This window comes from Emys orbicularis, chromosome 1 (assembly GCF_028017835.1).
Source record: "Emys orbicularis isolate rEmyOrb1 chromosome 1, rEmyOrb1.hap1, whole genome shotgun sequence".
Lineage (NCBI taxonomy): Eukaryota > Metazoa > Chordata > Testudines > Emydidae > Emys > Emys orbicularis.
This window is the reverse complement of record NC_088683.1, coordinates 86981874-86994233: the sequence shown is the minus strand read 5'-3', so window position 1 is coordinate 86994233 and position 12360 is coordinate 86981874. Positions and strand designations below refer to the sequence as shown.

Genomic DNA, 12360 nt, shown 5'->3' with positions numbered 1-12360 from the left:
GCTCTACAAGAGAACAAATGTACATAATACTGTACTTTGTAACCCTGTGTAAATAACCTAAGTCACACTTATATTAAGGTTCCACTTACAAAGGGCCAACAAATCATTAATAGGTGTTTTAATAAATGGTAAAAGAATTGGTATATATTGTTATAAAGTCCAACAGGCTACTTCTAGCCATCTATAACACCTACTGATGTGCTTATAACCATCCATAACACACACTACTCATGTCTATAACTTGCTTATAACATTTATTAATTACTTATTAATCCTTTATAAACTATTTATAAATGGAACCTTAATATGAAGAGTGACTAACTTCATACTACTTTAGCCCAATACTCCAGGACACATCAACTTTCACATTTTTATTTAAAATTCTGCATTTTCGTTTGGGAGGGTCTTTAACCAATGAAGTTACAACTACCTAAGGTTGTTAACAAATATATAGCAGACACTAAAGGCAAAGCAAAGGAGGTGTGGAAGACCACATGACAGATGTTTTTCAAAAAGAATCACTCTGACTAGTGTTATAATTAACACTGCTGCTACGACAATAATATCAGGAAATGACAGAATATGCTGAAATACAAGACATCCTTTTGTTTTCTTTTTAGAAAAAAATTATATAATATAAATAAATAAACATAAAATATTAAGGTAAGTTCCAAAACCCACCAGTGGTGTCATCAGAAGGAGACAAATGACTACTCCTGGGTTCCAGCCTTTATCTCCTTAGCTTACCTGCATATAATCATCAATATACTGGGAAAGCCCTATTGAGAGCTTCATACATAGGGAACAGTAAGCATTACATTTAGGTCTCAATTTTTCCATCCAGCATTTTCATCTCTGAATCCGTGCCTGAGCTATTTCAATCACATCACTTGCCTTTTATGGAATTCAAGTAGGCAACGCAATGTTTAACAAAGGTCAGGTAGGACTTAGAATCCTCCTTCATTTTTAAAGCCTGTCTTCATTCTTGTTCTCTTCCACATGGTTTTCATCCTCCTCTGTCTTCTCCTTCTCCTCCTCCTCGTCATCTCCAAAAGTCTGTTCTTGCATGGTAGTAAAAGTAAGTGATCTGGCGGCAACCTGTGCAGCCAGACCTGATGTGAAGTTGAAATCTGTTGATATATGGAGCTGAGCCAGCCTTTGCTTGATGGAGGACTGTAATGCATCCCTCAAAGGGGGCTGTAAAACCTCCATTCCATCCACACCAGTTGGCTCCACTTCATCTCCTTCACCCTCACATTGGTAACATGTTCTTTTTACAGCCATTGGAGATCCACCTGCATCAGCAGCAATGTCTTTGTTTTCATCCTTTGTAGGATCATCATATAAATATTCAGTACTGCTTTTCTCACTCACAGTGACATGGGCTTTTGGGCTAGAGTCTCTCTCTTCAGAATCATCACTAGTTTGGTTACGGTCCTGCTTTCCTGCTTCTGAATTCAGAGGGGATTCCAAGTTATGTATGGGTTCCACTGCTTCTACAGGAGACAAGGGCTTCACTGCAGCTTAAAAAGAAAAGAAAAAAATTATGACTAAAAAAGTAACCTTCCATACATAACTCAGCGATGTGTGTCTTAAGAGATGGAACTGAGAGTTAAAATAGGTAAAATAAAGATGTATTTTCTGACCAGGATGCTGAAGATGGAAGGTAATGTCTACTAGTTCTACATAGTCTTTAAAACTCATGAGACTTATGTAAAAATGATATCACATAGAGCTGATGTATTTTATGGAAATTACAAGTAAAATCAGTTGCTGCATCTCACACAAATTTGAACTATCTTCCTTTAAATAACAGCTATCTAATCTAGTAAAGATAACTGGAACATAATAAAAAATGTCTTGTGGGTAATATCTGATTTTATACATCACAACATATAAATAAGATATGTATGCATACAGTAGGATACGTTGTCCTCACAAATAAAGAGTGGTCTAATTTAGCCTCTTGATGTTAGTAGTAGCAGCGAGTCCCATTGCCAGCAACGGGATGCTTGCCAGGAAGTCTCTCCTCCCAGTGTTAGGGGTTAGTACAACACGATATAATTGCTTCTTGAAGAACAGACGTCTTTCTTTATAGTAAAACGATATAGTGTCCATTTCCAACAAACAGATCCCTAAACTGCGGTAGCTCCATTAGAATAGCAGCACGAACATACATAAGAGCAGCAACAGCAGGTTCCCATGTGGCATTCCCTTTCTAATTCCATTCTGACTTTACCCCTGTAAGCAAAGATGAAAATAACTCTGGAAAATACACCAAACTTTTTATGGGAAACAAGATTACTGTATTAAATTTTTTCCATTGCATTATATTTTAGTAGTATTTATTTTCACTAACTGAACATGGGAATGTTTTTATGCTTGTCATATTAGTAATTATTTTCATTTAACACACTGGAAACTTATGCTTCAGGATTTACATTTGAAAAAACAAACACACACACACAGTACAGTGTAGCAGCAATTTGGCGTCACCTGTTAATTGTTCTTCTAATGGAGTGGTCCCTTCAGCATTCTGAAGAGAATCACTGTGTATCTCTACCAACTTGCTTCTGGAGGCAAGAATATGCAAATTTCTCTATCCATACCAGCCCGTTAAGAGCCAGTTTTGATGTCTAAATGCCCCAAAGAATACTTCCAAAGCTGGAAAACGATGGAAAGGTACCTATGGAGGGGCAAAAAGCCCAACTGGTAGAGGGCCAAATCCCAGGGATAGACCCAGGGCTGGATTAACCTTTTGTGGGCCTGGCGCCAAACATATTTGTGGGGCCCCATGGGGAACAATTGTAAAAGAAAGAAGATCGACTCAGAAGTTGTCTTTGACACAGCACACAGCTGCACAGGTTTTATTTACAAAATTTACAAGTTTAAGTTGCAGATGGAGGTGGCTGCCACTAGGGTACCAGCACCATCAGCCCTAGGGCAAAAAGAATGCACACAAGTGTACATAAAATAAATTATAAAAGAAAAAAATACAAAATAAAACACAGCTAACAAAAGCCAAAGCTGGCCAAAACACCAGCCATGTGCTGCTCCCACTAAAAGGGAACCTTGCCGCGATCTCACCCTTCACATTTCTCATATGACCTACCAGGGCTTGAATTAAATTTTTGTATGAAACTGGGGTGGATTTGAAACGGTTTAAAACATTTTAAAAACAAAAACATGAAAAACTATTTACAGGGTCATTATTCATACTTGCCTTGGTTGGCCTTCCCTGCAGGCAGAGAGGCACAGAGGCTAGGATTAGGACCAACTGTGCTCCCGAAAGAGCGGGCCAACCCTCCAAATCGGACCAGACCCACATCCCTCCCCAGAACGAACCCCACCCCCCAAGGACTGGACCAGACCGACATCCCGCCCCAGACCAAACTGGACCAGACCAGCATCCCTCCCCAGACCAAACCCCCCAAACTGAACTAGACCACCTTCCAGCCCAAATTGGATCAGACCCCTCTATGAACCAACCCCTCTCAACCATGAACCTCCACACTGCCTACCAGAACAGGGCTCTTCCTGAACCTCTATTTCGGAACCCAACCCCCCCTCCACAATCCCCAGTTGGACCATTCTCGGGCACTCCACTCCAGAACCACCCCCTGCTGTCGATCCACCCCTGTTCTCTGAAGCAAACTGGACCAGACCTCACCTAGCTGCAGCTTGGCCAGATGCAGCTCAGACCAAGGTTGCATCCACCCAACTCATCCCCGGTACCCAGGGGAGCTGTGACTCCACTCTCCTGAGGTCTGGCTGCTCCCTGATTGCCTCCAGCTCATCCGGCGCTGGCAGGGGCAGTGCAGTGGGGAGGGTCAGGGTGAGCATCCGGGCTTAGTGGTGACCCCAGCAGTGGGGCTCCCTGGCTGCAGGGGGTGCCTGAGCTCAGCCCATGCCCCCCTCCTCGCCCTCCGACTGATCTGTGGAAGGGGCTGCAGTCCCCACACAGGGCAGAGGGGACCTGGGACACAGAGCCGGGGTATGTGTGTGAGGTCGCCCCCCTGCCTGCCAGAGGCTGGGAAAGGGCTAAGCACAGCAGCAGCTCCAGAGGGAGGGGCTCGGAGCTGCGATCTGTGCCCCGCAGACACAGAGCAGAGTCCGATACCCAAGGGAGCTGGGCCCCAGAGAGTGGAATGCAGGCCCTGCAGAGCAGCAACCCCGGCACCATGAGTCGGGGTGCGTCCACCTGAAGCTGGGGAGCTCTGGTACGGTCCCCTCGCCATGGCCCTGCTCTCACTGCTACTGCTCCTGACTGTCCTGCTGCAGCCCCTGGATGGATCTGGCTCCTTCGCCAAGCCCAGGGTGCAGCGCTGGGGGGCGGCCGTGGTGCGGCACCTGCAAGCGGCTCCGTGCTCCCAGGGGACGGCTTCCTGTCCCAGCCTGAGTGCCAGCCCCTGGTGCCCGCTGGGCTCACCCGCTACATGTAAAGGGAGGGATGGTGCTCGATGCCGTGGCACCACTGGCATCATTCCAAACCCGGTACTGGATAGACCTATTCTATTTTGCTTGTTTCTTGGTTATTTTCACAGAACACTCCTCCCCTAGTCCAGAAAGAATTGCTGGGATGTAGCAAGCAGTAGAAGAACAGAGGTAGAGAGACAGGAAAAACCAGTCAAAGCAGTTGGGAACTATCCAGTAATTGACAGGCTAATTTTTTATTTCTGACGGAATCTAAATAAAAACAGACACAGGCTACTGGGGCCTGAAGGACGTATTTATGGAGGCTGCACCACCAACTCTTTGATACTTGGTGAATGAACAGTGACCCTACAGCGTAGGTTTACAGAACTCTTCGGGGGAGGCTCTGTTCTTTGGGCTTCAGGGGAGGCTCTGTTCTTTTGTTCTTAGTGCTAAGGGAGCAAACACAAACTCCAGGAGAATTTTTAAAAACTCAATGTTGGGTTCTTTGTTAGCTGCCTTGAGCAATTGGGAGACTGTAACCTTAGATCCTTTTTGACCATTTTTGTAGTAACTACAGGTCATCAAGGAGACACATGATGTTTAGAACAGGGCTGTCCTGTCAAGTAGGATTTGAGAGCTCTGACTACGCCAATGATAGTTAGGGCACAAGGAAGGAATAAAACAGTCTTCAGATTGATGTAAAAGGGAGAATACACTTGAGGTAAAATTTCAGGGGCTGTCTGAAACACAAACCTATATGGAAATACCTGAAGAAATGGTTCCTCGCAAGAACATTCTCTTACTTTCCTGACCCTTCTCCCAGAAGAAACTGCCATGAGAAATGGGACTTTGATAGTAAGGAAGCAGAGGAAAACTTTTCTAAGTGGCCTGAAGGAGGCCTCAGTGAGGACAAAGGACCAAGCTGAAATGGCATTTAACTAGCTGGTACCTGAGAGCTGGTCTAAAATTTTTGATTACCTGAGGAAGCAAGAGATGTGAGGATGAACTGCCAAGGTGTCTTCATAGCTAATTAGTGGTAGGTCTCCGAGGGCTAAAACTTGTATCTGTAAGGAAATGTACTAAGCCCCATATCATAGCTATCTAGGAGAAGCTGTAACATGGACCCAAGGAAGACTTGAAGATGATGCATGTTTTTGGCCTCCCAGCATCAAAAAAATATTCCCCACATTTTTGAATTGGCCCAGACACTTGAAGGCTTCCTACACTGAAAGAACAGCTCTATCATTCAAGGAAACAGATGAAGGACTGCAACATCAATCTTTCAGCCTCCAGGCTGTCAAGTTGACTTCTGACAAAGCACCAATCCCTGCCACAGAAGTTCCTTAGAAAATGGGAGACATCATGTCTCAAAGACTAATGAGTGAAGCACAGTGGGCAACTAAAGTTTTCTGGTCCAAAAAGAGGCAATGATAATTATCTTCACTCCCCAGATTTTTCTGGCTATTGTTCTGAGAAGGGAAGAATGGCAGGAGTCCATCCCCTGCACTGACCACATGAATGAAAACACACCTGGCCCCCCATGCCAGAGAATCTCTGTTCCTGGAACAAGAGGGATGAACTGCTATAAGAACAAGCCCACCCAAGAGAGGTCCCAGGCTGAAAGTATGTTGTTGAAGATTACAGGATTCAGCTGCCCCAGGTGAGAGTTGTCCTGTTGTACCAATCTCTTGATATTTTCAAAAAAGAGTCCTGTGGCACCTTATAGACTAACAGATGTATTGGAGCATAAGCTTTCGTGGGAGAATACGCATGCGTCTGACGAAGTGGGTATTCACCCACGAAAGCTTATGCTCCAATACATCTGTTAGTCTATAAGGTACCACAGGACTCTTTGTTGCTTTTTACAGATCCAGACTAACACAGCTACCCCTCTGATACTTGATATTTTCAGTTTACCTCGGATGCAGGCCCAAATGGTCTGATGAATCTTCCTTCATCACTTCGGAAGAGATGCACAGAACCTCAGTCCCAAGTGCTCCACAGAGGTTAATGAATGCAGCAGATGTCCAAATGCCACATTTTATTTGAATTGATGGATTAGAAATGAAGGGGAGAATGACTAGGCCCATTGCTCTTAGTTCAAGAAGGGACATACTCATGCTGGACTCCCTCCTGGACTCCACGGCAAGGCCTGAGAAGCCTGGTGTCTATGTGAGTGCTGGCATCTATTGGTGTTCTATTCAAAAGCGTATCCAACACAGGCTCCCCTTTATTATACAACAGCCATTAGCCCTGAGACCTCTGGACTTGGGCTGGGAGCATGATCAGCTCAGACCAACACCCTCCTGGTTTTTCCAAACTGAGAGGAAGAAGGCCTGACGGGATCACATACAGTGGATAGTACATTGCACTGTGCTTGCCAAGGAGAGTGTAAGACCCCTTAGGCGCAGAGCAAGGATGAGTGTAGAAAAGAATCACGTGACATAACATGAGGTGTAGACGAAGGATAGTGAGGAAAACTTGCTTTTGATGAGTGTCTGAAGTGTTTTGGTGTCTTTGCTTTTGGACTTGACTAGAATTGTAGCTTGATGGACCTGAGAGAGGAAGTGAGAGATGCAACCACACATGTGGCTTTGAAGGCAGGAACAGAGGCCTCATAATTGCGTCTGATCTATTACTGAGCACTTGTCCACAGGATCTTTGAAGGAGGCAATGCACAGGTCCCTCCTTTTCTGGCTAGTTTGGAGATTGAGCCTTTCATCTGGGATATACAGCCAAACATGACGGTTGGATTTCTTGACATCATACAGTTTAAGGTAGGTGTTGGACTGCTTCTGTGCTAGACAAGATCACTTGAAAGTGACTGTCTCCACACACTGGGAATTCCAGATCCTTAGACTTCTTTGGCTTGCAGAAGTCCTTTTTAGGGACATCTGTCTCCTCATTAGATCATCCAGAGTAGATGACTGTCAACAAATCTAGCCAAATCCATGATGTGAAAATGTCTTCCCCTTGTCTGAAGCACTGCAGGCAAGGACAAAGGGATTTCACCTTCCTCTGAAGGAGAGCGCCTAGATTTTGTAGATTTGTGCTTTTTGCACTTTTTGTAGTGCTTTTCCTTAGCCTTCTTTTAAGGGAAGGGAAAGGGAAAGGGGAAGAAGTGAGAGAGAAGACCAGAGAAGTAAAAAAGGCAGAAGAAAACAGAAATATTCACAATAAAAATAGAGAGAAACTGCACTAAGCTGCTAGTTTTACTGCTAGAGTCAGGCATATGGCATGCCAAAACTGGCTCTTTAAGAGCCATGCACTGTTGCCTGGAAAGAGAAATTTGCACATACCTGCCTCCAGAAACAAGTGAGGAGAGCTGCCAGCAGTCCACTCCAGACTGTCAGAGGGCCACTCCAGGAGAATCCTTTTTCTACTTACAAATTAGATTGTTGGCTTTTAAAAAATATTTTCTGTCTTTCTTGGAATAGATACCAAAGTCTAGCCTGTCACTTCACTCTATGTGTCTCTGTAATTCTGGGATAAAATTGAAAAAGTATTTATTCTAAACCTGAAAATTTACTATCATTTACAAAGATGTATGATTCTATACAATTTGCTGCCTGATTGAAGAGCAGATTTGGTGGAGAGCAATGAAAAAGCATACAGCAATTCCCTGTACGCTGTGCTTAATTTTCTCTGCTCTAAGAGCCAAAATCTTAGCATCTTGAAGTTAGTGGCCAAACTCCCTCTCTTTGTTTTTTTTTTTTTTAATTGGAAAGTAAAATGATGCTAGCAAGCCATATGAACAGATGGAGCAACAAATTAGGGCCACACAGATCTATCAAAGGCACCACTACAGTTGAATACAGTACGTATTCTAGCAATACTATGTCAAAAGTTGATTGTAACCAGACAGACACACACCCTTACTTAGAGTCAAATTAATTATAAAAAAAAAGTCAGTACTTACCATGATCACTAAATAACAGCTGCTTCCATTTCTGTCTCTCTACCTCTGAAGCTCTAAATCCCAGCACAGATTTCAGTTCTTGTAACACTCTCTTGGATTCCTCTCTCTCACGTTTTTGTCTCTCTCTCTCTTCCTGGGAAAAGCAATAAAAGTCCTCCCTTTTGTACTCATTGTCTGTATCTGTATCTTCAACATATGCTTCCAATTCCTACGGAAAAAGAATAAACTGCTCTTTTGATCTGCATATTCCTCAAGGGTCAAGCCCTTTGAGGTACTGCAGTATTTCAGCACTTTAGCAGGAGGATTGAGCCCCAAGTCCATAGTCACCCACGTGATTGGCATGGCAGGAGTTTGGGGGCCTGACTCTGCTCTCAGTTACACTAGTATAAAACTGGAGTAAGTACATTGATAAAGTCAAGATAACTGAAGTCAGTAGAGTCACTTCGGATTTACTCTGGTGCAAACAACCAATACAAAAAGGAGATTTTGACTTGAAGATGGGGATCACTTTTCCTATAATTCCTATTGGATATGACAACTATTGCTATTTTTTACTCTCCCCTCCTCCAGTTCATTCAGGGCTGGGTATCTCATTCATTTTATCAGTAGTAACTGTTCAACCAGATAACTTCAGAAAGAGAAGAATCAACATGTTGAACAGGGAAAAGTTTGAAGTGGTGATGGTGTGTGTGTATGGGGAGGGAAAGGGGGCTCATCTTCTCTCAAAATGTGCCCATCAATTAATTCTTGAGTTGAGGCGAACTTTTCTTTCCAGTTACTTTAGCCTTCAAATGAGTGCCCTTAAACTGAGAGAGAAAATAATACACCAAATTGTTTATGTTAAAACATATTTTAAGAGTTCAGAAATGCAAAGCTTATGGAAACCATATAGGATTAGTTAGGTTAATGCAAGTAAGAATCAATTTAATATATCGCCTTTTAACCAATTTATACCTTTGTCCACATTTCTTTTAGAGATGTCTTTATCTGGTTCCAAGGTAGCATATGCAGGAACTGGATTCAAAATTAATTTCAAAGCTCTTTGTTCCTGGGTGGGGAACACCACCGTGTGGTACAATATAGGTACTATATACCCTGTCTGCTGCAGAGTAGTTCACAAGTCCGTTAACAAAAGGGCATTGGCTAGCTGCGTTACATACCTTGTTGAAGGAGATAAGGTCACTGCTGAAGCAGCTAAAAAGGAAATGGATGAGGGAAATGTCTTCGCAACACAAAATTCATATATAACTTTTAAAGCATCCATTTATTCTTACCTGCTCTTCGGGGATTGGGTCTTTGTCCTCTATATGCAGGGCAGGCTGTAGTAATGGTATCATGGGGCAGAGTGTATTATCACAAGATGATTCAGGTTTGCCTGGAGGTGGGGGGAGGAAGTGGGGGAAGAAGAGAGATTAAAACAAAAAAAGATTAAGTGCAGAAATGAACAGATAACTGATCTTTCAGAATTCAGTGGGGTACTGAGTCAGAGCCCAACTCCAATGCAAAGGACACTGATACACACTCCATCACCTTTCTGAGCACACTGGAAGACTAACACGCTAAAAGCTTCAGGGTATCCCTTGAGAATCATCAGCAACGTGGCAGACATAAATGGGAGCAACATGTTAAACTGGACACTTTGGAAAACTATCTGCAACAGGAAATTAATTTCCACAAAACTCAGCTACATGTTTAGAAAACAGAGTCTTGGAAATGTAAACCAGACAAATCTCTTTAATCACATTCAGTCAGCTGGTTGCTAAAAGAAACTTTTCAATGTACCTTTTTTATCCGGGTTTCTTCTAACCATTTTTTCCACCTGAGAAATGGCCTCTTCCCAGCAGCTGTTGCTTGCCTGGATGTGAGGCTGAATCAGCTTTAGTTTCTGCTCTAGGACTTGATAGGCTTCTAAAGTTAGTTCTTGTGTCTCCTTAGAGCTAACTAGTTTTTCAAGTTCATCCTCAAGAATTATTACCCTAGATGAATGGGAAGGAAAATATCACACTAAACATATCTGAATCTCATATTTCATGATTTGTTCAAGTTTTGAATTTAATCAGTTTCCTCCATTCCTCCTTCCTTCCATCTTAAACTGTAGTTTAGCCAGCTTCATATGTTTTAAAGCCAAACTCCTCCTCTCCTCCATTCTCATTACGGTAATCCATTAAATTTAGATGGCATTGTGTTATTTAACTAACTGTACCAATGAAAAATCTTTTTAGGTATATAACCCGTAATTATTGTGTGTTGAATTTTGTTGCAGAACAGACAAAACTCAAGCATGCTTTCAGGTTCATTCAAAAAGAGGGACTAAAGAGATGGAGGGTTTTAATGAATCTTTTTGCTTAGCAGTTCATCTTTAAGGAGGTGGTAGCACCACAGAATATCTAAAGATTAATAAACCAATTACAGTAACCAACTCCATGTAGGACAGAGACTTTGGCTTCACAAACACTTGGCAATGTGTGTGGCTGTTATAGTTTAAAGCTCAGATCCCATGGTGATGGGCACAGTATCAGAACCTGAATAGAATGGAAGCCTTCAATTTCAGTTGAAAACTTCTAATTCCAGTCATCTCCTCTTAAAATGGATGCAGGTTGCTCTGAGAAACAGTCACCTCAATTAAATACATTATATAACAGAACAGACTTCTTGTATGTGCAATCGCTTATACTAAAGAGAAAGGCAGCTGGTCAGACCCCTCTGGATTCCCAGAGAGCTGCTAACATTGACCCTACTATATAATTCTTCAAAATATCCAATTCACAAGTTTGTCCCTCACTCATGTTGCTCCTTTCTAAATAAGGGACACTAGTTAAATATCTTTCTCCAGTTGTGGAATATAAACCAGAATTGTTTCCCAGTTGGCAAACTCTGTCTAATATATGGGCAGGGAAGCAGAAGCAGCAATATAACCCAGCCTACATTAACAGATATACCCCATCCTTTATCTTGCATGGCTGCAAGCTTCAATTATGTCTTTTTTTTCCCAATCTGGGATATAAACCAACAATCAAAGCAGCGCAAGACTGAAGCTTTCTAACTACAGGCACATTCTCTCAAATAGTCTAAAACTTACTCATTCAGTAGGGCCTTGAGATGGAGCTGCAAGCTGCGCACTGCTGTGTGAAGGCTGTTCAGAGCTCTTGACTTCGGTTTTGTTTTGGTTGCACGTTCCAAGCCTAACTGATGCTGAGTTTCAAAGTACCGATAAAACTCATAGCTTCGCTTAAGCTCTTCTAAGCAGGCAGCATGAGTGTGAGGTAGACTTTGAGTCACATCAGACAAAATACAATGAGGCAAACGTTCTGGAGTGATCAAGGGCTTGGGGGATGCATTAACTGGAGAGAGCAGCAGTGCTAATCGTCTGAAGAACTCTGAACTCTGTCCTACCCACAGCTGAAACAGAACCTACAAAATACAGAAAGGATCAAATGGTCTTCATTGTTAAAAAACATTAGCATTTCTTCATTCACTTTTTAAAACATTTTGTCCCCTTTTTAAACAGTTTTATCTTCCCCCACAGATTATATGCTCAGCACTGTGTGCCTGGGAGCATATGACAAGGTCATATTAGTCTGGGTGTCTCACACTTTATGTGACTGTAAATTCCTTCAATGAGGGTCTCACATGCTCACTTGTACACAAAAGGCTTTCAGGGGTCCAACGCATCATATCCCCACTTTGGAAAACACTCCTTTGCCGATATGCCAGACTCACTAGTCAGGACAGTCTCGGACTCTCCTGGGGCAGATAAGGAGTGGCCAAGATTCCGACAGCAGGATGTACATTGCACTGAAGAAGACTCTTCCCTCATAACTTGGAGTTGTCACTTCTATGACATGCATCCGACGAAGTGGGTATTCTCCCACGAAAGCTCATGCTCCAATACCTCTGTTAGTCTATAAAGTGCCACAGGACTCTTTGCTGCTTTTACAGATCCAGACTAACACGGCTACCCCTCTGATTCTATGACGTAGTTACTGACTACTATATCCCTCCCCCCAGCATTGAAATGCTAATCC

At 42.8% G+C, this 12360-nt stretch overlaps 1 protein-coding gene across 1 annotated transcript in view; it reads right to left on the bottom strand.

The window, feature by feature from the left end:
- Positions 1 to 761: 761 nt before the first annotated feature.
- Positions 762 to 12360, bottom strand: part of VEZT (vezatin, adherens junctions transmembrane protein) — a 78575-nt gene continuing 66976 nt past the window's right edge. Inside the window, exons 8-12 of the mRNA XM_065404428.1 lie at positions 11415 to 11746; positions 10118 to 10311; positions 9610 to 9710; positions 8336 to 8543; positions 762 to 1523 (exon numbers count right to left, since the gene is read on the bottom strand). Of these exons, the coding sequence (XP_065260500.1) occupies positions 967 to 1523; positions 8336 to 8543; positions 9610 to 9710; positions 10118 to 10311; positions 11415 to 11746 (1392 nt within the window). The 3' untranslated portion in view covers positions 762 to 966. The remainder of the gene's footprint in view (positions 1524 to 8335; positions 8544 to 9609; positions 9711 to 10117; positions 10312 to 11414; positions 11747 to 12360) is intronic.